Source organism: Antechinus flavipes, chromosome 6 (assembly GCF_016432865.1).
Source record: "Antechinus flavipes isolate AdamAnt ecotype Samford, QLD, Australia chromosome 6, AdamAnt_v2, whole genome shotgun sequence".
Lineage (NCBI taxonomy): Eukaryota > Metazoa > Chordata > Mammalia > Dasyuromorphia > Dasyuridae > Antechinus > Antechinus flavipes.
In genome coordinates, this window is record NC_067403.1 from 252,812,579 (window position 1) to 252,834,019 (window position 21,441).

The 21,441-nt window shown below is 62.8% G+C and overlaps 3 protein-coding genes across 7 annotated transcripts; 2 read left to right on the top strand and 1 right to left on the bottom strand.

The window, feature by feature from the left end:
• Window positions 1–2,542: 2,542 nt before the first annotated feature.
• LOC127539827 (lysosomal membrane ascorbate-dependent ferrireductase CYB561A3) lies at window positions 2,543–8,268 on the bottom strand. 2 transcript variants are annotated; one of them, XM_051964206.1, is made up of 6 exons: window positions 8,054–8,268; window positions 4,153–4,343; window positions 3,695–3,903; window positions 3,314–3,468; window positions 2,932–3,088; window positions 2,543–2,641 (listed from the first exon to the last, which is right to left on the bottom strand). In XM_051964206.1, the coding sequence occupies exons 2-6, from the start codon at window positions 4,334–4,336 to the stop codon at window positions 2,618–2,620; spliced, it is 729 nt and encodes a 242-aa protein (XP_051820166.1). In that variant the 5' UTR covers window positions 4,337–4,343; window positions 8,054–8,268; the 3' UTR covers window positions 2,543–2,617. The 2 variants fall into 2 exon arrangements, with proteins under 2 accessions (XP_051820166.1, XP_051820167.1); XM_051964207.1 differs by lacking the exon at window positions 8,054–8,268 and having other exon boundaries at window positions 4,153–4,433.
• Window positions 8,269–8,417: 149 nt separating this feature from the next.
• TMEM138 (transmembrane protein 138) lies at window positions 8,418–15,597 on the top strand. Of its 4 annotated transcripts, none has more exons than XM_051964211.1 (5): window positions 8,418–8,566; window positions 9,129–9,335; window positions 10,582–10,753; window positions 14,885–14,960; window positions 15,167–15,597. In XM_051964211.1, the coding sequence occupies exons 2-5, from the start codon at window positions 9,208–9,210 to the stop codon at window positions 15,277–15,279; spliced, it is 489 nt and encodes a 162-aa protein (XP_051820171.1). In that variant the 5' UTR covers window positions 8,418–8,566; window positions 9,129–9,207; the 3' UTR covers window positions 15,280–15,597. The 4 variants fall into 4 exon arrangements, with proteins under 4 accessions (XP_051820171.1, XP_051820169.1, XP_051820170.1 ...); XM_051964209.1 differs by lacking the exon at window positions 8,418–8,566 and adding an exon at window positions 8,631–8,743; XM_051964210.1 differs by lacking the exon at window positions 8,418–8,566 and adding an exon at window positions 8,739–8,827.
• A 1,451-nt stretch (window positions 15,598–17,048) lies between these two features.
• On the top strand, window positions 17,049–19,819 carry TMEM216 (transmembrane protein 216). Its single transcript, XM_051964213.1, has 5 exons — window positions 17,049–17,153; window positions 17,352–17,453; window positions 18,586–18,678; window positions 19,046–19,247; window positions 19,356–19,819. Exons 1-5 carry the CDS (start codon window positions 17,141–17,143, stop codon window positions 19,369–19,371), a joined length of 426 nt encoding a protein of 141 aa, XP_051820173.1. The 5' UTR covers window positions 17,049–17,140; the 3' UTR covers window positions 19,372–19,819.
• The last annotated feature ends 1,622 nt before the right edge of the window (window positions 19,820–21,441 follow it).

Consider the following 21,441-nt stretch of genomic DNA (forward strand, 5'->3'; position numbering starts at 1 on the left):
GACTGGAAAACTGAAAAAAATAATAATAATGACATCCCCAAATCCTGCATCCAGGCCCCAGGTTAGGAGCCACCCTTGAAGGTACCGTTCCCTTCACTCAATCACCCAGGAGGAGGCCGGCCTTCTGGGGCCAAGGGCAAGCTGGCTTCGGAGCCCTGTTCCAGGCCCGGCCAGCCCTGCTCCCCATCGGCCCTGCTCCTCCCCGCCGGCCCTGCTCCCCGCTGGCCCGTCCTCCCAGGGAGTGTGAGGGCCTGGCAGGGCCTCCCGCTGGCTGGTGCCACATCCAGACCCATCAGAGTTAACACTTGTTTAAGGATCTCTCGGAAGCCTACTTGTCAGCCCGGCAGAGCTGACCCCATCAGTCATCTGTGGCACAATGTGGCGGCTCCCTCCTCCCTCCCTCCCCTGCGTGACCCCTGGTCGCTCAAAGCCCGAGCCAGAGATGGACGCCCGGCTTGTCTGAGCCTGGACTGAGTTGGGAATCGCCAGATTTGAGCCGGGTACCCTGGGTTTCCTCGGAGCTCACGCCCAGCACGTACAAGCACGCCCATGGGCCGTCTCCGATCCAGACTCGTCTCAGATGGGCCCCCGAGCCCCACATTCTCACAGGCCAAGTCACACACAAGCTCCGTCCTTCCATCTTGCAAGGGGAGGGGCCGGTGGCAGGAAGAGGGGCCAGCCCAGAGGCTTGTGGGGCAGGCTCAGGCACATCTCCGGTGCCACCAGAGGAGGTGATGATGGAGAGCGCCCCAGGGGAGCCCCGTGGCCCAGCCTGGTCTCCATCGGAGCCCTCCCCAACCTCACTGGCCCCTCTGATGTGACACCTGTGGCCACAGAAGATGCATCATGGGGGTCTTGACCACGCTCTGGTACGCGCCCTAAGGGAGGATCTGGTGGGAGCAGCAGAAGGCAGGCTGCACGGGCACGGGCACGGCGAGGGCATGATCTGAGCCAGCCTGGAAGTCCGGGAGCCACAGACTGGCCACGTACCTGGGGAGAGCCATTTCCCCTCGGTGCCCCCAGCCGCTAAGACCGAGGGGCCGGGTAACTGCCGTCCTGTCTCGGCGGAGGAACCGCACAGACTGCCTGCCAGGCTCACCGTGTGCCCGCTGGCCGGAGCTGCCCTGGCACAGGGAGCGCCCGGCCCAGATCCCCTTCCCACACGGGCACATCTGGCTAGCCCGGGGCCGCAGCTGCCCAGGCCGTGCTGGGCTCCCCAGATCTGAGCCGGCTGAGACCTCGCGGGCCGCCCCGGCCAAAAGGCCTCCCCAGCCCAGTGCTGGCGGGCCCAGCCAGGGAATCGGGTCAGAGGTCAGGCGTCAGCAGGCTGCAAGTCAGACTTACGGAGCAGAAAAGCAGGGAAACAGCTTTAATGGGAAGAAGAGGTCAAAGAACACAATTAAATCCAAAAGGGGCCAACATACAAAGTGCTTCCCTCAGCGGGGCAGGAGGAGCCGGAACTCAGGACAGGGGGCCAGAGGCCACGCCGCCCCTGCCTTCCACACCTGCCCCCAGAGGCCACGCCGCCCCTGCCCCTCTGCCCGCAGCGCGGGTGCTCGGCTCCAAACACAACCCTTAGCACGTTGGTTTCCCCTTTTATCCCCTTTTGAATGTGCGGAAATCCTCGGCCTGGAAACCTGAGGGTCTTGGAGCCTTCAGAACACACCGAAAACCCTCGGCCCGGCCCCACAGCGGGCCTGCTGATGCCGACCGCTCGCCGAGCCAATCCCCGGCCGACTGCTCCCCCAGAGGCCGCGGGCTCTCGAGGGCTGGCCCGGTCACCCCCACCCGTCTTCCCTCTGGGCCCGGAGAGTCTGAGTCCTGGGCCCAGCCAGGCCCCCTTTGGGGGGGAACGAGGAGAATCCCCCCGGAAATGGAGAGGGCAGGTGAAAGCCTCGATGAGGGACCTGGCACTTTACAGGGCTGCGGGGGAAGTCCGGCCGTGGGCGGCTCTGGAAGCCGGGCAGTGGAGCCCCCGAGGAGTGTGAGAAGTCACCGAGGAAGGCTGCGGGGGCCGGGAGCGAGGCCGACTGGAGCCGAAGCTGGGGGGGCAACGGTCATGGCGCCCCCTGCTGCTCTGCAAAGGGCTGGGAGAGAGCAGAGGGCCTCCCTCCCCCCAGGACTGTGGGCCCATGCACACCCAGGCCCGGGACGGTGGGGGGGGGGAGGGGCGCCGCCGCCCAGGCCCGGGACGGTGGGGGGGAGGGGCGCTGCCGCCCAGGCCCGGGATGTTGGGGGGGAGGGGGCGCCGCCGCCCAGGCCCGGGACGGTGGGGGGGAGGGGCGCCGCCGCCCAGGCCCGGGATGTTGGGGGGGAGGGGGCGCCGCCGCCCAGGCCCGGGATGTTGGGGGGGAGGGGGCGCCGCCGCCCAGGCCCGGGACGGTGGGGGGGAGGGGCGCCGCCGCCCAGGCCCGGGAGGTAACAGATGGGGACAAGGCTCCGCGTGACGGAGTTGGCACAGAGACAAACGAGCAGGGACTCACGGGGAGCCCGACAAGGCCCCGAGGACGGGGGCCGTTGCTGTCCGGGAGCGGACCCCGTGGTCAGCGAGCGGGACAAGCAGGGGGCAGGGCCTGGGGAGCAGGGACAAGGCGGCTGCTCCCGGCGCCCTCGGGGCTCACTGCGCTTCGTGCAGCAGGGGCTGGGGAGAGAGTTGAGGGGACGGGGTCACGGGCCCGGCTCAGGCTGCAGAGGCCCAGCCCAGAGCCACGCCAGGCGTCCGGTCAGGGCCATGCCCTCCTCGTCCCCACGTGCCCCGGCCCTTACTCAGCCCGGCCGGGCTTGGAGGGAAAAGGCCTGAAAGACCTTCCTGGGCAATGGGGCCCCTGCCTTCTCTGACTTTCCCCGGACGGGCTGAGGGAGACCCTGCAGAACCAGGCCCCGCCCCCCCTCTGAGCCGGCCTCTCCCCCCCTCCCCCCCCAGGTTCGCACCTGTCTGTCCGTCAGGAGGCCCGGCTCAGGCCGCTTCCAGGACGAGACCAGGAGCACGTAGAGCACCAGCACCACGAAGGCGGCCACCAGCATCCCGGTGAGGTTGGCAAAGCGGGCCTCCGGAGGGAGGCTGGAGTAGGGGGCAGTCACGTTCTTCCTGTGGGCGACAGGGTCTTCCTGGGGTGGCTCTCGCCGGTGCGGCCCCTCCCCCCGGAAGGCCGGGGCCCGGAGACTGGCCGGAGAAGGCCGGCCGCTCTGCTCGGCCCCTCTTCTCGACCCCCCCGAGGACAGCGGCCGGTGAGCCCGGTGCCCATGCTCGGGGAGGGGGGGCCGGAGGCACATCGCTGCCCCCCGGAGAGAAAGGCCCCCGCAGGAGACTCACAGGCTGAAGAAGAGCTTCTCGTTGATTCCGGAGAGGACCGAGGCCATGGACAGGGTCAGGATGGTGGCCCCGAAGAAGACGTGGGCGGGCTTGAGGAGGCTGCGCAGGCCCTGGGACGCCCAGGGCAGCAGGAAGACGGAGAAGCCCAGGAGCCACTGAGGAGAGACCCCGGCCCGGGAGGGCAGGGGAGGGTCAGCCGGGTGCCCCCCAGCATCTTCCCGCTCCCGGGGGGCAGCCCAGCCCCGCCCCCGGGCGCTCAGGCCCCTCCAGAACGTGCCCGTTCCCTTCTGGTCCCGCCTCTGACACAGGCCTGAGCCCCCACCCCGGCGGAGAGCCCCGGCCCTGTGGTCGGCGGGGCTTCGGGGAGCCGGGGGCACCCACCTGGCCGGCGAACAGGGTCACGGCCGCGATCCCCAGCCAGCTGTGCAGGGAGTAGAGGTGGGCGATCTGGTTGTGCTGGTGGAAGCGGAAGACGGCCACCAGCCCCAGCACGGCCAGCGTGAAGGCCGCCAGGTGCAGCGCGGCGTGGAGCACCTTCCAGGGCAGCTTGGGGCCCACCCAGGACTGGGGCAGGCGGTACACCAGTGAGGCTGCGGGGAGACCAGGGGCCGGAGCCCGGCCAGGCTCAGGGCCTGCGCCAGCCCGGGGCGGGGGGGCCGAGGGGGACGCTGGCGGCTGCCAGGAACCAGCCCCGGGCCAAGGCTTCCCGTGAGACGGAGCCCTTGGAGCCCCCCGGCCCCTGCCCTCGCCCCCCCGCTCCTGAGCCCCCGGGGAGCCCGAGGGGCCCGCGGCCACGGCACAGACGGGCTTTGCCCTCCCCGGGCCCCGTCCCTACTCACCCGCCCCATAGACCACCACCATGCCGGCCACCATCAGGACCGGGTGCCAGTTGAACATGCGGCTGCTGTTGTCCCAGGCGAGGCCGCCGCGCCAGTGCTGCACCCAGTAGATCACGAAGAGCAGGCAGAGGGAGCCCAGGGTGCCCAGGGCCAGGGAGGAGACATAGAAGTGGCCCCTGGCCATCGCGCTCCTGGGGAAGGCAGAGCCGTCACTCCCTCCTCGGCAGGGCCCCCTTGTGGGTGGGTGAGTCAGGTGGGGAGGAGGCGCCCGGTGCCCAGCAGTGCCCGCAGCCGAGCGCACAGAGGCTTTGCCGGGCGAGGGAACGCGAGGTTCAGGGCCGGGGGGGCGCCGGGGGCACACGTCACAGCCCCGGAGGCCGCCCTCGGCCGCCCACCTGCCGCCCCGACTTCTGCTTTCTCAGCCTCGAGGGGAACTCCGCAGGAACAGAGAGGCCGGCCTGCGGCCCACCGGGCCTATTTTGGGATCTGCCCACGGGGCTGCTCGGAAGGGACCTCGGGGGGAAGGCCAGCTGGGCTGGGGCACGGGGCAGGGCAGAGGGCCCCGCCTTTATCTTCAGCCAGGATGGGGCCGACGTGCCCTCGGGCACCGCGCGGCCTGTGCCAGGCTGGCACCTTGGCCACCGAGGGTCCCAGGCCCAAAGTGGATCAGGCTGCCAAAGGGCAGAGCGAGACCAACCCAAACCCGGGGGAGGCCCCGAGTCCTTTCTGGGGCGCTGGGGACATTGACAAAGCCCCTGCTGTGCCAGGCCCTGTGCCAAGTGCTTTCCAGGAGTCTCTCGTCAGATCTTCGCAGGCCTGGGAGGCAGGTGCCCGGGGCCCCCGTGAGGGGCCCAGCTAGGAAGGGTCTGAGGCCACATGTGGGCCCTCTGGTGCCCCGGTGGGCGGGGTGAGGGCATGCGGGCACAGGAGGCAGCCAGTGGGCCAGGCTGGCGGGGAGGGCACACGGGGTGCCCAGAGAAGTGGAGGCGGACGGTCAAAGTTCCCAATGCCAGGCTGCCTATTTGCCCAAAGGCAGGAGGGAGTCCCGGGAGATGGCAGGGCCTGACCAAGCACCGGAGGGTGGCCGGGGAAAGCGGAAGCAGGGGGGTCGATGGGGAGGCAACGGGGGCCTCTGGAGGCCTCGGCTCCTCTGCTCCCCCCTCGCAGGCAGGCTCCAGGTCCTGACTGCTCCGAACACGGCCTGAGCTCGCAGGAAGGAGCTCCCGGGGCTCGCCCGCCTCTCCCTTGGGGCCCCGCCAGCTCCCACAAACCCGCAGCTGGGGCAGGGGAGCCGAGGAGCGGGCACTGAGCCAGCGAGTCCAGGGTGGGCTCCAGAGGTCAGCCAAGGGCCCCCAAGAGCCTGGCACAAGATCACGCCCCGGATTCTGGCAGCAAGGCCGTTTTCCCATCAGGCTCGGGGGCTTGTGGCCCCTCGGCTGGACCATCCCATGGGCTAAGGCACACGAGGGGTCACTCCCCGCCCCAGCAGTCCCAGCTACGGAAACCGAGGCTACGCAACCTCTGCCATCTGCTCTGCCCCCCACGGGGGCCTCTGGATGTGACCGGAAACACCCCGAGCCTCCCTGCCCGGGGGGAGGCCACGGCGGCCCCTGTGAGTCCCCTCACCTACGAGATGTCCCGGGCTGGCGTCTGCACGTCGCCCCCCGGCTCCCGCCTGCCCTGCCCTCCCAAGGCTGCCAGAAGCGGGGCCTCCCCGAGGGCTCCACAAGGCCCTGGGGGCTGCTCAGCCGGGCCCCCCCAGCCCGGGCTCTCTGAGGGCAGGGACCGTCTCCCTTGGGCGCCGCAGCCTCGGGCCCAGCGCGGAGCCTGACACCAGGAGCCGGGCATCCTCCTGCCGCCTGTCCGGGAGCAACAACCTCGGCTCCCGGGAAGGGCCGCGGCCCCCACCGCCCAGCGCCCCGCCAGGGGCTCCCCGCTCGCCTCCCCTGCGGTGGACACCCGGGCGGGGACCCCGACCCCAGGAGGAAGCGGGAGAGCACGGCCCGATCCTGACTCGGGACAGGGTGCACCGCGGAGTTCACAAGGCCCTCGCCCTGCGGCGGAAGCTGGGCCTGGGTGGCTGCCAGAGCAGGAAACAAGGGCCGCCCGTTCCCCTTTTCTTAAAAAGCCAGACGGCCAGAGCCCGGAGGCCGAGCCGGCCAGGCCGCGAGCTTCTCCTCGGCGCTGACGGGATCCTGGGGCATGGGGGGGCAAGAGGCGGCGGCTCAGAGAGCAGGCCGCGGCCAAAGCAGCACCGGGCGCCCCCGCCCCCCATTCCTTGGCTGGTAGCTAAGTAGAGGCGGCTCCCAGCGCCCGCGGGGAGAGGCCCGGCCCATCCCACCGCCCGCTTTGGGGAAGGACAGAGGGATTCTGGGAGAGTCCGTGGGGGAAAGCGCGATGGGGGGCAGCTGGGGGAGCCGGCCTGTGGCCCCCAAGTGGGGCAAGAAGGGAGCGCGAGGCGGCAGAGAGAGGATCGCGGAGGAAGAAAACCTTCCCGGAGCGCTGGCTCTCCAAGCCGAGGGGGGCGGGGGCGGGCGGCGGCAGGGGCTCCTTCTAACCGGGCAAGGCGGAGGCTCTCGGCCGGGACATTAAGCGGCCGGCACACGGCGGGCACTGCACCAGGCGGGGGGATCCAAAAAGCGGCGAAAGCGCGCTCCTGCCCTCAGAGAGCTCACGCTCTAATGCGGAGACACGGGAAACCGACGGGGACGAGTGATCTAGGAAATGGCCGCGAAAGGCTGTGTGGGAGCGGGGACTCTGGGGGGCAGAGGCGGGGATCAGAGAGCCCGCGGCAAGGACGGGAAAGGCCGGAAGAAGGGCTCTGAAGGCCAAGCAGAGCTGTGGTTGGTTCCTGGGGGACAGGAGCCACTGAAGCTTCTCCGCTAGCGGTCAGGGTGGTACTTTAGAGAAGCCCTTGGGTGGGGGGAGGATGGACTGGGGTGGGAGCGGCTGAGGCAGGCAGACCCTCCCCCCGCCCCTACTCAGGGCTGCAGTAGGGGGCGACTGTGTCAGAGAGAAGGGGAAGAGGCGGCACAAGTGCCACCAGCAGGCGTGGGCCGGGGCTGGACAGAGAGGAAGAGGGAGGGAGGGGTCCTAGGGTGGGTGTTCTAACGGAGCTCCGGCACCCCCACCGCAGGTAGCGGAGCCCTTGAGGATGTTCAGCGGGGGTTTCCTTGCAGAATTGGACGTTCCCTTCTCGAGTCCGTTTGATGGATGAGGAAACTGAGGCACACAGCTCACAGCGTTTTGTGCCCCCTGGCGGTCCCACATGGAATGACACTGCCCACAAAGCAGACAGGCTTACCCCCACCTCCCCCCAAGGGGAGAAGAAAGTGTCCAAGTCTCGGGGCTGCCCCAACTCCGGGCCAGGAGACCTTGGGGGAGCGGGCAAGGAGCGCACACTGCTCTGGGTGGGGAGATGAGCCCCCTAGACGGGGGGGGGGGGGGGGGGCCGAAGAAGGAGGTCCCCCCCGCCCCGCACCCCACGTGATGGGGCATTTCCTTGAATTCCACCTCCTTCCAAAGTAAGAGCATTAACCACGCCCAGGCCCAGCTCGATCCCGGCCTGGCCACCCACGTGTCCGGACTAATCACTTCATTCACTTCATTCAACCTTTTGGCCTCGAATTTTTTTATCTGCTGAATGGATCTATTTGGTTGCTGAAGGGAGATAGGCTGAGCGGTCTCTCCCAGCTTTCCTGTTTCCCCACCTAGAGGCTCTCGGGCCTCTAAGATTCCTACTGCTCCTAACTCCTGTCACCTGATTAGGTCGATGGCCCCGGGCCCACGAGAGCCCCAAGCAGGGCAGCCCCCTCCCCAACCCACTACCCACAGCACGTGACAGCTAGAGGCCGTCCCAGGGGCTTCTGGGAAATGGAGTCCCAGCCCCTCAATCACTTACCCGAGACCGCCTCCAAAGAGCCGCCAAGATGCCCCGCCTCTCCCTTTTTATAGTTTACCAGAACTTCCGGCTTCGCGCGGATTAGTTAGGGTGATGGAGTCTTCTGTTTCCCCCTCATCCAGACGGCCACTTCCCTGAGAGAACTTCCGGTCGCGCGCGAGGCAGCCTGGAGAATGGAGTCCAACCTCTTAATATCCCTACAGATAACTTCCGGTCCCGCGCGAGACAGTCTGGGAAATGGAGTCCTGGAGTTCCTCCTGCCTACCTCTTATCAGCCTGACTGCCTGTTATTATTCCTTCCTATAACAACGTTCTTCGAATGAGGCAGCCTGGGAAATGGTGTCCTACGCTCCCGCTTGAGCTCCCTTCCCACTCTTAGTATCTTTCCACTGCACCCTGCACGGGACAAGAACTAGGTGGCGGGCGGAAATGCAGCGGCCGGGAGGGGCAAAATTTTAGCAAAATGAGAGGGAAAGAAAATGGGACTGATTGATGAGCGCTTTTGTTTGAGGGGTAACGAACATGGCCGCCGGTTGGCCCATCGAGAGGCCCTGGGGGGGGGGGGGGATTGATGGCTAGAGCGGCTCCGGAGCCTGCGTCCACACGCACTTCCGGGATTTAACGCGCCCTCCGGAAAGCGGGAGGCGGGTACTTTGGAGTTTCTATGACAACCTAGGATGGCGGCACCGGGTGAGGGCCAGAATTGCGGCTCGGCAGCGCGGGGAGTGGGCAGCGGGGAGCGGCGAGGGGAGGACTGACTCTGGGGCAGCCGAGGTTTGTTGGGACAGGTCAGCCGCCTCGGATAGCTGTTGACGTCCACGGCCCGGCAGGGTGACCTTGGGCCGGACGCTGTCCCCTCGAGCCTCAGTTTCCCTTTCTGCACTATGGTTGCACATCCCTTTCCGTAGCGCTCTTCATGTGAGTCTGTCAAACGGAGGCTCGCGTCACAAGTCCCAGACGGGCCGGCGTGCTCATCCCCAGACCTTCCGTGGGTTGTGTCAGCTGGGCTGAGTGTCGGGGCGCCCGCCGTCCCCAGACTGGCTGACGGACTCCCCCTCCCCCTCTCGCCCCGCAGGCGCTTGGTCGCAGACTGGCAGAAGCACTCGCGGGGGTCCCGAGGCTTGACGCGTCCCCGTGGGGGATGCCCCCCCAAGATGCTGCAGACCAGCAACTACAGCCTGGTGCTGTCCCTGCAGCTGGTGCTGCTGCTCTACGACCTGCTGGTGAACGCCTTCTCGGAGCTGCTGCGCGCCACCCCCGTGATGCAGCTGGTGCTCTTCATGTGAGTCCCGCCCTGCGCCCGGCCGACTTAGTGGGAGGGGGTGGAGCGTGCCTTCGTAACCCCCCCTCCCCCTCCTCCCGCTGTGGTACCGCTGGTGCTGCTGGGAGTCCCGTCCTGGGCCGCGGAGGGGGCCCTTACTGAGGCTGGTGCCGCCGGGAGTCCCGTCCTGGGCCGCGGGAGGGGGCCCTTACTGTCCCGTCCTGGGCTGCGGAGGGGGCCCTTACTGAGGCTGGTGCCGCCGGGAGTCCCGTCCTGGGCCGCAGAGGGGGCCCCTTACTGAAGCTGGTGCCGCCGGGAGTCCCGTCCTGGGCCGCGGGAGGGGGCCCTTACTGAGGCTGGTGCCACTGTCAGTCCCGTGCTGAGCCGCAGAGGGGCCCTTTACTGAGGCTGGTGCCGCCGGGAGTCCTGTCCTGGGCCCCGGAGGGAGCCCCCTTACTGAGGCTGGTGCCGCCGGGAGTCCCGTCCTGGGCCCCGGAGGGAGCCCCCTTACTGAGGCTGGTGCCGCCGGGAGTCCCGTCCTGGGCCGCGGAGGGAGCCCCTTACTGTCCCGTCCTGGGCCACAGAGGGGACCCCTTACTGAGGCTGGTGCCGCCGGGAGTCCCGTCCTGGGCCGCGGAGGGAGCCCCTTACTGAGGCTGGTGCCGCCGGGAGTCCCGTCCTGGGCCGCGGGAGGGGGCCCTTACTGAGGCTGGTGCCACCGGGAGTCCCGTCCTGGGCCGCGGGAGGGGGCCCTTACTGAGGCTGGTGCCACTGTCAGTCCCGTCCTGGGCCGCGGAGGGGGCCCTTACTGAGGCTGGTGCCACCGGGAGTCCCGTCCTGGGCCGCGGGAGGGGCCCCTTACTGAGGCTGGTGCCACTGTCAGTCCCGTCCTGGGCTGCGGAGGGGGCCCTTACTGAGGCTGGTGCCGCAGGGAGTCCCGTCCTGGGCCGCGGAGGGGGCCCTTACTGAGGCTGGTGCCACTGTCAGTCCCGTCCTGGGCCGCGGAGGGGGCCCCTTACTGAGGCTGGTGCCGCCCCCCGTCCTGGGCCGCGGAGGGGGCCCCTTACTGAGGCTGGTGCCGCCGGGAGTCCTGTCCTGGGCCGCGGAGGGGGCCCTTACTGAGGCTGGTGCCGCCGGGAGTCCCGTCCTGGGCCGTGGGAGCAGCCCTGACTCCGGGAGGGCCCTGCTAGGCTGGAGTTGGCGGGCAGCCTCCCATCGGCCGCTCTCCTGACAGATCCTTGCTCATCTTTTGCTTGTGCCTCTGCAGCATCCAAGACATCTGTATCCTCTTCAACATCATCATCATCTTCCTCATGTTCTTCAACACCTTCGTGTTCCAGGCTGGGTTGATTAGCCTCCTCTTCCGAAAGTTCAAAGGGACCATCATCCTAACGGCCATCTACCTGGCGCTCAGCATTCCCCTCCACGTCTGGGTCCTGGTAAGCAGGGGGGCGGGTGGGAGACGGGCTCGGGCAGCCAGGCCGGGGCCCTGCCCGCGTTCTCCCCTGCAGGAGGGAGGCAGGAGCCCGCCCAGGGGCTGCCTCCGCCCCATCATCTCGGTGTGGTGCTCCCTCGGCCCGGCCCCCTCCGCTGCCTCTGCTGTCATCATTTTCCCCCTAGTTCTGCTTTCTTCACTTTGCATCAGTTTACGTTTTCTTGCCTGTTCTGAAGCCATTATTTCACAGACCACGGTAATGATTTTCATTTACCTGCATGAGCCGTAGTTTGGAGCCGTTCCTCCACGGAGAGATGTTTCCCGTTTCCAGTTCTTGGCTATTACAGGGAGCACTTGTAAATATTTATATGAGATCTTTCTATTGGTCCTTGGTCTCCCTGGAGATGGGAGTTTCTTCCAGCAGCAAAATTTCTGGCTTAAAAGGTAGAATAGTCACTCCTTAGTATAATTCCTCGTTTCCGATGGCTGGACCGATGCCCAATTTCACCCCAGAGTGTTGCTGAGTGGGTCTCTCTGTTGCCCTTAATGGCTTTTTTGGTCACCTCGGCTGATTTACCAGGCGTGAGGTGAAATGGTGGATGCTCTTCGTGTCTTCCTATTTGTGACTTGGAGCAGGCTTTCCTGCAGGGTCAGGAGGACACCCCGTGCCTCAGGCCTCACGCAGCGCCGGGTGCTGGGTGCCGGGCAGGGGGCCCGCACAAGCCAAAGCGAGTCCCTCCCTGCTTGCGCCCCCTCCTGTATGGTTAGAAAATCTAGCCTAGAAAACGCCATTCGTTTTCCGGATCATCCTTCACAGGCGTCGTCCGCAGGCAAGTCGCCAGACCAAGTTTCCCCGCCGCCAGCCCTTTGGCTGACACTCTCCAACCAGCGGATGCCCGCGGTTTCCTGCAGGTCCAAAGGTGTAGCCTCCTTTTCCCAGGGTGACCTGGAAGGAGAGGGGCCATTTTCTGACTTTGTCCTCCCACGTTAAGGAAGTGGTGGCAGTAAAAATGGAAGCATCCTCGGTGACTTTTGAGGTCATTGTAACTAAGGTGTGACGTGGGTGAGACGCTGTGCTAGGGACGGAGAATGCGAGGTAAAAAACCGCGTGTCCCCCCCTCTTCCTGTGAGGAGGTTATGTTGTCCTGGGGAGACACAGCATGTCAACAGGAGGAAATCCCAAGTAGGTTCTCGAGGGAAATGACGCGAATGGCCAGCGATGTCAGGAAAGACCTCGGAGAGGAGGGAACAATTCCCACGGTGCATTGTGCAGGAAGGGAGAAGGTAGAGTCAGGAGGGAACAGATGTAAGGACATCTTGTGCAAACGCAGGAGAGGTGGAGGGCCACGAGTCAGAGAACAGCGAGGGGGATGAGAAATAAGGCAGGAAAATGAAGGTGGAACCCTGTGGTACGGTACCCACAGAATCCCAGAGCCAGGCTTTTGTATTTATCCTAAGGTAGTGGCTACCTTTGATCGGATCAGCATTTCAGGAATAGCGGTTTGGCAGCTATTTGGAGGATTGATTATGGGGCAGAAAAGAAGTAAGGAGACCCCCTGGGTCTCTTCCAAAAGGCCAAGTAAGAGATGTGGGGCCTCGCGTTAGGTTAGAAGCTGTGTCCGTGGAGAGCCGGGCACTGGGGAGCTCGAGGAGAAGGAGAAGGGGCAAAGCCCCCTCCACTTCAGGGAGTATCCTGCGCTTGGAAACTCAGGAAGCTGCATGAAGTTTGGAGGAGGATGCAGTGACTTGGCAGCCATTTGGAATAGAGGCAATGGAATAATAGCTTTAATTCTGAACACGTCAGCACAGTACCTTGCATACAGTAAGCACTTAATAAATGCTTCTCCACTCCTTCCAGCTGGGTTTGAGATGTGTATAGGACATCCAGGGCAATTAATAACACGAGACGGGAATCCTGGATGAATTTAAAGATTCGCAGTCATTTGTTTGGAGATGATAATGGAGTGTGGAGGAGAAAAGCAAGCTGGGAACTCAGGCTTTATGAGGAGAGTGTGGATAATGATTTAATCAGAGAGTTAGAAAAAAGGGCCCAAGAAGAGAAAGAAGTATTACAGAAACTAAAAGGAATTGCGAAAATTTCCACGAAAGCTCATGTTTCATACTCACGAAAGAGAAGCCGTAAGGGTAAAATTAGTTTAAAGAAAGCATAGTGAGAGATTAAGAGAAGTTCTCTGGGGCAGCTCAGCAAGACCTGAGTTCAAATCCGACCTCAGACACTTAGGAGCTTGTGACCCTGGCTAAGTCATTTGCCTTTCTCCCATTCCCCCTCAAAAGAAGAAAAAAAATTCCTTGAGCAATCAAGAGGGAAAATAAAAGGACAACAAGCAGGAGATATTTGCCGCTGTCATAGAAGAAACTGAACGCAGAATCCCCAGTGAAGAGGGATTTCTTAGAGAGAAGTCCTCCCGATAACACCGTACTGGTCACATGGAGCCCCAGAACATGGCAGGGCCTCCTAGAAGAAATCCATAATCATTCAGAAGATTTTGCTGCAATCATCCATACGGGGAAAAATAAGTGGACGAAAACTACCTGTTGTGGCAGACGGTCATATGGACAATCTATTACTGTGTACATAAACATGTGGATATATATATAGAGAGAGAGACAGACAGACAGACATGTATGTGTGTCCATGTGTATGTATGTATGTGATGGTGCAGAAAATAGCAAAGCTTTCTTAAGAACATCACTTATCTCCCAGAAACAAGGGCTCATCCCATTTTTAAAAAGAGTTTCATATTTAATGATAATCTTTTGTTTTTACATCATCTCTATTTCCAGTGAAATCACCAGCCGTTGCTCTCTCCCTTTCAACAGAAATTTAGAAAGGGGAAAAGAACAGCCCGGCCACTCACATAGCCTCGGCCCGCTGCATGGACAGTGCCCACAAGGCATGAGTCGTGAGGGGAGCTCACCCTGGGAGTCCTCATGGCACGTTCATTTGGGCGTGCCTCAGAGGGCAGAGGAGGCGGCAGGGAGGGGGCAGCCCGTGAGACGGTGGGACGAGAGGTGGAGACCGGGCCCCCTCCGAGGCCTGCTGGCTGGCTGCGTGCCCCAAGATGAGAACTTGCCAGCAGGAGCCCGCCCTCCACTGGGAGCAGAGACTTCCCCCGTCTCAGAGAAGCGAGGGGACCTGGATCCTGAGAGGACTGGAACTCGGTGCCCTTTACTCCAGGTCCAGCTCTCCTTGCTCTGTTCAAAGCTGCTGCTGCAGCGGGCAAACCCTGGGTGTGCCGAAGCCCCTGCCCATGGGGTCGGCCTCCTGAGAACAGATGTGGGGGGAACGTGACATCTGGGAGGTGCCCGCTGACTGGCACACTGACCTTTCTGGGAGTCTCGACCCTGACAGCCAATGTAAAGTCCGCCCCCTTCCCCAGGATTCCCTTCCTCTGAATTATTGAGGAGGAGGAAAAGACCTGGGGCAGGGCTGGGATTCCCGGTCCCTCCCCGCCTTGGGCCCTCTGGGATCGATTCCATCACCGTGGATCCTCCCAGCCCCCTTTCTCAGCAGCAGAGGAGCAGGGCTCACAAGCGGGAGGCCGGCTAGGGCCGATGAGATGGCACTAAGCTGGCAGAGCTGCCACCGGCCGGGGACATAAGAGGATTTTCTGGGATCTTCAGGCTGAAGCCAAAATAGGTTCTGCTTTTCCTTGCCAAAGCTGCTGAGCCGAGCGGTTTCATTCTGAGTACACTCGAGCCCTTGGCCTCTAGGAGCAGAGGTTAGGGGGGAGCCGGCCGGCCCCGCGGTCCAGGAAAGGGGGCTCGGCTCCGGGCCTCTCCTCCCAGTGAGTGAGAAGCGCTGAAGTGTTTGACAAAGCATTGCATGGGGAAGGACTGAGTTTTCCTGGGAAAGTGTCCCCGGGAGCAATCTGTGGGCTCGGGGAGGTGGGGGCTCTGAACGGCCGGGCCCTGCAGTGGGAGGCCTCAGCTTGGTGAGCCCCGGGCGCAGGGGGCCATCAGCGTGGCCAGCACGGAGCAGTCCAAGAGAGGATGGGGGCTTGTGGATAGGGCAGAGAAGAGCTGGGCCCGATTGGCCCATTCAGGCCGGGGCTGCAGATGGAGCCAGGCCCGGGGGCAGGACGCCTCTGATGGCCGCCTTTCCCTCCTTTAGAACCTGCGCTGGAAAAGCTCCAAGCCGTTTATCTGGACGGATGGCCTTCAGACCCTGTTTGTGTTCCAAAGGCTGGGTAAGGACCACATTCACCTCGGGCCTCTCCCTTTCCCCAAGGAGTATCCCACCCAGCAGGAGTGTTCTGGCCAGTGGCTCGGCCCCCTCCCTCCCCCCGCGCAGTGCCGTTCCTCAGCCTCGGGGTGCCGGGGGGCCAGTGTCATCTCCCCAAAGGGGCGGCTGGAGGGGGAGGACCCCTCAAGCCCCTTTCTCCTCCTCCCCCAGCTGCCGTTCTGTATTGCTACTTCTACAAGAGGACAGCCATTCACCTGGGGGATCCTCGGTTCTACCAGGATTCTCTGTGGCTGCGCAAGGAGTTCACCCAAGTCCGAAACTGACCCGGCAGCCGGGAGCCGCACCTGCCCCACCGCGAGGATCCTGGGGGGGCTCTGAGTTCAGAGGCGAGCTCACTCTCCCCAGCCCCCCCAGTCCCTCTTCCCCACAGCTTCCTTTCTGCAATGACAGCTTTTATTAAAGCAATTTTATGGAGCGCTGGGGCAACATCTGCCCTCCCCGGTGGGGCCCGGGGTTCAAGAGTAACGCTGGCACTCCGGCGCCAGCTCCCCCAGACACTTGGCACTTGGCGCTTTTCTGCCCCAGAATCCTTTTGTACGGTTTTTTAAAAGTAGGAAATAAATGTATCCTTTTGCTGTAAATTTCCAAGGTTCTTTTATCTGTTTGTGCTGGTGCCGGGGCCTCATTTCCTTCGGTTCTGGCCTCCGCGACTTCCCTGCAGGGCCGGCCTCAACTCTTTGACTACCTAAGTGAAAACGGGGATTTGGGGCTCAGGGACCTTTGCCCCGCCATCTTGGGCGCTAGCGAAGAGCCACACTGTGGTCGGCCCCGGCCCCCGGGGAGCCCAGGCAGGGCCTGAAGCACAGGGTCGGCCCCCAGCGTCTGTTCCTTGTGTGGCTGTGGACGGCGTCTCAGAGCCTCGGTTTCTTCCATCTCTAAAATGGGGGCGATGCTTTTCAGAAAGTCCTTTGCAAAATTACCTTGCTTTGCTCATACAAAGTGGGCACGGGGGGCACCATCTTATGAGGATTCTTACAAGGTGCCAAGTCAGTGGAATTGATGAGAGAACGATTCTCTAATTTACATGTACTTAGTACTACTACAATTCCACACGCTTCACACCTTGAAGAGAGCAGGTATAAGGAGGAGCTGACAAGCCCACTAAAGGACAAGCCCCCTAGAAGCTCTCGGAGCCAGCCAGGATTCAGCCGAGGAGATTCACAAGCCAGAGAAGGCAGCTTAAGCTCCCGGATCCAGGGAGAGAGAGGCCTCAAAAAGCTAACAGGGCCCCAGGAAAAGACAAGACTCGGAAAGAGACAATAGAGGATTTTGGCTGCCCAAGAGTAACTGAAACTAAGGCTGCTCCCAGAAGCCCCCAAGATACCGCTCCCAGAGAACATATTTTAGAGAGGAACATTACACCGTCTGTCCAAGTCACTCTGGGGAATGGAGAGGCCCGACACTTAGCTCTTTTGGGGGGGCCTGTGTGTGCATCTGACATCACCTGCTGGGGAGGAGGGGCTGCAGAGGGGGAGGGGGCCTGCGGGGTTGGGGTGGGGGATGCCATCCATCCTTACCTCCGAGATGCTGCTGCTAAGTGGGGGCTGGGGCTCCTGTTAGAGGTGAAAGGGACCATACACACGAGGACATTGAGGCACACAGGGCCAGAGGTCACGAGCTCCCCCATCGAAGCCCAAATGCCATCTCCTCCTCCTCTCGGAAGGAAGCCCATCTACTCACTGGGGGAGGGGAGGGCTCTGGACTGCCATTGAGGAAGGCGGCTTTGGGCTCGGTCCTGCAGCTCAGAGCAGACTCCAGGCCCTTGGGAGAAGAGATCAGGCAGCTGTGAACTGCTGGGTTCGAAAGAGGGAGGAGGAGCGGGGGCTCTTCACGGCCTGCCTCAGTGTCCCCACGTGTGCTGGGGAGCAGGGAGGGGCATGATCAGCTCAGGAGAGCTGAGGTCTGGGGAGGGGCTGCACAGGAGGAGTCCTGAGCCCCCTGAGGTCGCCCCAGCCTGTCTCCGCCTCCGCCCCGCCTTTCCCCAGGCGGAGGCCCCGCCCTCGCTCAGAGCAGCTGGCCTCCGCGCATGCTCCGAGACTGCGTCCATCGAGTTAAGAGGCTGCCAGCTAGAGCAGCCCTTCCGGCGGGCGCCGCGGCAGCAGTTTCCATGGGGACTGACTGGCGATGGCACCGCGAGGTGAGCTGCCCGAGGTGTGTGAGTCTCCGCGTTCGGGGACCCCCGCCCAGCCCTCGGTTTCCCTATAGGTCCAAGGGGAGGAGCGCGCTGGCCACGCTCGTAAACGCGGGCGGGCCGGGCGGGCAGAGGTCGGATGGCGAGGGAGGTAGGGGAAGCACGCGGCCTCGCGGCCCATCGCCCTCGGGTCTCCCCCTCCAGGCCGCCGGCTGTCGTCCATCTCCCTGGAGGTCCTGATCTTTCTCAATGGTTGGTACAGCGCCACCTACTTCCTGTTGGAGCTTTTTGTGTTTATGTACAAAGGTGAGCTCGAGCGACCCTCTCCCCGAGGTGAAGCCCCTTCCCTCCTCCTGGCCCCGCCCTCTTACTCTTAACTTTGCCGCTCCACGCCTCTGGCCCCGCCCCAGCATAGCTCCACCTTTCCATTAGCTTTACTTGTCCTGTCCCTCTCGGCCCCCGCCCCTTCTTAGCCTCGCCAGTCCCCGCCTCCTGGTCCCACTCTTTCCTAGCTTTGCCCATAGACACCCCTCCTGGCCCCACGCCTCCTGCTCCTAACATTGCCCCTCCATGTCTTCTAGCTTAGGCAAGTCCACGCCTCTCAGCCCCACCCCCAGCATAGCCCCGCCCCCTGTTAGCTTTGCCCCTCCCCGTCTCCTAGCTTTGCCTGTCCATACCTCAGCCCCACCCCCAGCATAGCCCCGCCCCTCTGTTAGCTTTGCCCCTCCACGTCTCCTACCTTTGCCTGTCCATACCTCAGCCCCACCCCCAGCATAGCCCCGCCCCTCTGTTAGCTTTGCCCCTCCACGTCTCCTAGCTTTGCCTGTCCATACCTCAGCCCCACCCCCAGCATAGCCCCGCCCCTCTGTTAGCTTTGCCCCTCCTCTCCTAGCTTTGCCTGTCCACGCCTCTCAGCCCCATCCCCAGCATTGCCCCACCCCTGCTGTTAACTTTGTGGTCCACGCCCCCTCCTGGCTCCACCCCTTATGTTCTTAACTTTGCCCCTCCACGGCTCCTAACTTAGGCAAGTCCACGCCTCTCAGCCCCACCCCCGGCATAGCCCCACCCCTCTGTTAGCTTTGCCCCTCCCCATCTCCTAGCTTTGCCTGTCTATACCTCAGCCCCACCCCCGGCATAGCCCCACCCCTCTGTTAGCTTTGCCCCTCCCTGTCTCCTAGCTTTGCCTGTCTATACCTCAGCCCCACCCCCAGCATTGCCCCGCCCCTGCTGTTAGCTTTGCCCCCCCACGCCCCCTCCTCTCCTTGCTTCGCTTGGACACGCCTCCTGGATCCACCCCCAGATTGGCCCCGCCCCCAGGGCCCTGCCCGTAAACAGATGGAGGTGCTTTCCCAGGTGGGCCCCGTGCCACCTTGGGTGAGTCTCTCCCCCTGCCCTGCACACGCTGGTCATTTTCTGCCTCTTCTCCGGCTGGCGCCAGGGCTCCTGTTGCCGTACCCCACAGCCAACCTGGTCCTCGATGTGGTCATGCTCTTCCTTTACCTGGGCATCGAAATCATCAGGCTCTTTTTTGGTGAGTGGCCTGCACTGCTCCTGCCCCACCGGACACTGTCCCGGGCCTGAAGCTGCGCCATGGCCCCCGGGGAGCTTGGGGAGGAGCCACCATGGAGGACTCGCCCAATGAGGAGCCTCCTCTCCTCTCCCCCCACCCCAGCCCCCCAGCAATGGGCTCCTTTCCAAAACCCTTCACAGGCACTTGGGGGTAGCTGTGATTGTCCCAAGTGCTCCTTTTGGGGAGGAGGGAGGAGCCAAGCCTCCTGACTCGGGACCCCAAGTCTGGATGACACTGGAATCGGCAGCTGGGTGGTCGGGCATCCCCTGGTGGCCTGGTAGCTCCTGGAGGGGACGCCATAGGGCCTTTCTTGGACATGTCTTGACAGCTACAAAAGGGAACCTCTGTCAAAGGATGATGCCCCTTGGGATCAGCTTGGCCATGACCTTTCCATCCGCCATGATGGCTTTCTATTACTTCTTGGTGCAGACCTATGTCCTGCGCCTCGAAGCCGTGATGAGTGCCATCCTGCTCATTTTCTGCGGCTTGGAGCTGGTGCTGGAGGTGTTCACCCTCGCCACCTTCAACAGGTACTTCTGCCTCCCTCTGGGAGGGTCTGGGGAGGGGGAGGGGGGCGGGCAAATGGGGAGGCCAGCTGCTACCTTCTGGTCTCTAACCTGCTCCCTTCCTGCCCCTAGCATGGACGCATATTGAAGGACGAGGCCTGTTGAGGCCGGCGACAGGCCCCCTGGCGCCCCAGAGGCGCGGGCTCTCAGGGAGGCTGGCGGCGTCTCCTCCCGGATGGCGAAGGGCACACGGCCCTCTCCCAGGCCCTCGAACCCCGTCCTTGCTCGGCACTCCCAGAGCGCTGGGTCCGAGTCGTCTGCGTCTCCTAGGCTCCTGGCTTGCGTTAGGCCCCACGTGCCCTTTGTGTGTGTCTATATGTGTGTGTCTATATATGTGTGTGATCCGTCCCCCCAGAAGCCCCAGGGCCTGCCTTTCACAAGGATGTTTTCTTCCACTAACTCCAAACCAAGCTCTCATTCCATTCATTCCCTTCCGAAGGGACCAGGCAGCAACACTCAGCAGCTCGGAGCGGTCTTTTCTTACGCTGTGTCTTGGGACAAACACACTATTTTACAATAAATATTTATTTTCTGTTGTGGGGGCTGCTGCCCTTTCCTTATGGCCCTTTCTCTGCACGAAGCCCGGGGGCCCTGGCAGCGGGGCACCCCGAGAATTTCGGCCTCTCTTCCTCACCAGGACTTGCTCTGGCTGGTCCCTGAGAACCCGGGGCTTTCCAAAAAGTTTCATTTCATTGGATTCTGGGGCAAGGCTGGAGGCAGACAGACGGGGACGAGAGACAGGACAGCTGGGGGGAGGGGAGGGATCTTCTGACCAGCACTTGGAGCTACTGCTCCATCCCCCAGTTGTTCTCTCGCTGCAGGCTACCAGGTCTACCTCCTCTTCCTCTTCCTTTCTTTAGATTCCCGAGGTCTTCCCAGGCTGGGAGACTTGCACCAAGTCCCGTCCCTTCGGTAAACCGGCCTCTCACAGGAAAACCCCAAATCCACACATCTCCCCTAGAGGGGCTGGACCTTCAGGGGGTTACTGCCTTGCTTTTCTCCACTGTGGCTTTAGCACTTGGGACCTTAGCACTCCCATTTGGGAAAAAGGAACCCACGGGCCTTCTCACAATTGGACGTGAAACCTCATTTCATTTGCACGTTGCCACTACGGGCACTTAAAAAGGCAAAGGCTGTCAGGCAAACCCCCAGTTCGTTAGGATACCCCTGGATCCTGACCTGACCCAACACCCTCGCAGCCTGACTTGGAATTGACTGATTGATGGAGGCCAACGGGACCTAGGAGTTCACCTAGTTCAAGCCCTATTTTATAGAAGCAAACAGACCCAGAGAGGGGCAGGGATTTGCCCGCCAGCATGCTGATCCTTGGGACTTGCCCCCGCTTCCCCATTCTGCCACCCCCGCCGGCTGGGTGAGTGCTTAACCGTAAAGTTCTCTGTTTCAGTTTCCTTGGGGTCTCTGGGAGCAGCCTTCCTTTCAGTTGTCATCACAAATGCAGCCAGGGGTTAAAGTTTAAATCCTTTATTATCTCCTTCAAAGTCTTGTCTCCTTCACTTGGGGCTCGGCCTGTTTTTCTGGAAGCCCATCTCTCTCCTTGGTTCCGAGTGCTTGAGCTCTGCCCTCTGAATCTCCCCGACTCCAAAGGTTTGTGCTTCTGCCTCCGGCCACAGCAAGGGCGGCCGTTGGACTGAATCTGTCTCGGCCTCTGAGAGCTTCTAGTGCACTTGTCCTGGCCCTGGGAGCTTCTTGCTTATATGCCCCACGCGAGTACAGACCAATCATCATATCGCTAGGAAACCATTATTTGTTGTAGGGTTAAATCAATACTAAACTAGATTTAACCATTGTCTCAATTCCACTTAGTGTCTTGTTTCAAGTTGTGGCCCATAACACTCCACTCTGCTTACAAGCCCCAAACCCGGCTCCTCCCTTTGCTACCCAAGTAACCAGAAGCACTTCCTCCTCCTGCCCAGGAAATGGCGGTGCTGCCTTTGTAAGGCCGGGTCCTGTTACCCCAGCTTCTCTCAGAACTGTTAGATGGGATGCTTAGACCACCTGGGAATTAGGATGCTGCTAAATGCTCAGCACGAGACCACCAGGGGGCGCCATGGCCTCAGACATTTGCTAGCTGGGATCCTGGGCAGGCCAGGTCACTCTCCCAGCCTCAGTTTCTTCATTTGTAAAATGAACTGGAGAG

What these genes read in the sequence shown, in the direction of transcription:
- LOC127539827 (XM_051964206.1), bottom strand. Translation starts at nt 4,336, where the DNA reads ATGGCCAGGGGCCACTTCTATGTCTCCTCCCTGGCCCTGGGCACCCTG. An exon ending in GGTGGTGGTCTATGGGGCGG is followed by an intron (nt 3,904 to 4,152) that starts GTGAGTAGGGAC and finishes GTCTCCCCGCAG; the next exon opens with CCTCACTGGTGTACCGCCTG. An exon ending in GAGAAGCTCTTCTTCAGCCT is followed by an intron (nt 3,089 to 3,313) that starts GTGAGTCTCCTG and finishes TGTCGCCCACAG; the next exon opens with GAAGAACGTGACTGCCCCCT.
- TMEM138 (XM_051964208.1), top strand. An exon ending in CCCTCCACGTCTGGGTCCTG is followed by an intron (nt 10,754 to 14,884) that starts GTAAGCAGGGGG and finishes TCCCTCCTTTAG; the next exon opens with AACCTGCGCTGGAAAAGCTC. An exon ending in GTTTGTGTTCCAAAGGCTGG is followed by an intron (nt 14,961 to 15,166) that starts GTAAGGACCACA and finishes CTCCTCCCCCAG; the next exon opens with CTGCCGTTCTGTATTGCTAC.
- TMEM216 (XM_051964213.1), top strand. An exon ending in TTTTGTGTTTATGTACAAAG is followed by an intron (nt 17,454 to 18,585) that starts GTGAGCTCGAGC and finishes GGCTGGCGCCAG; the next exon opens with GGCTCCTGTTGCCGTACCCC. An exon ending in AATCATCAGGCTCTTTTTTG is followed by an intron (nt 18,679 to 19,045) that starts GTGAGTGGCCTG and finishes ATGTCTTGACAG; the next exon opens with CTACAAAAGGGAACCTCTGT.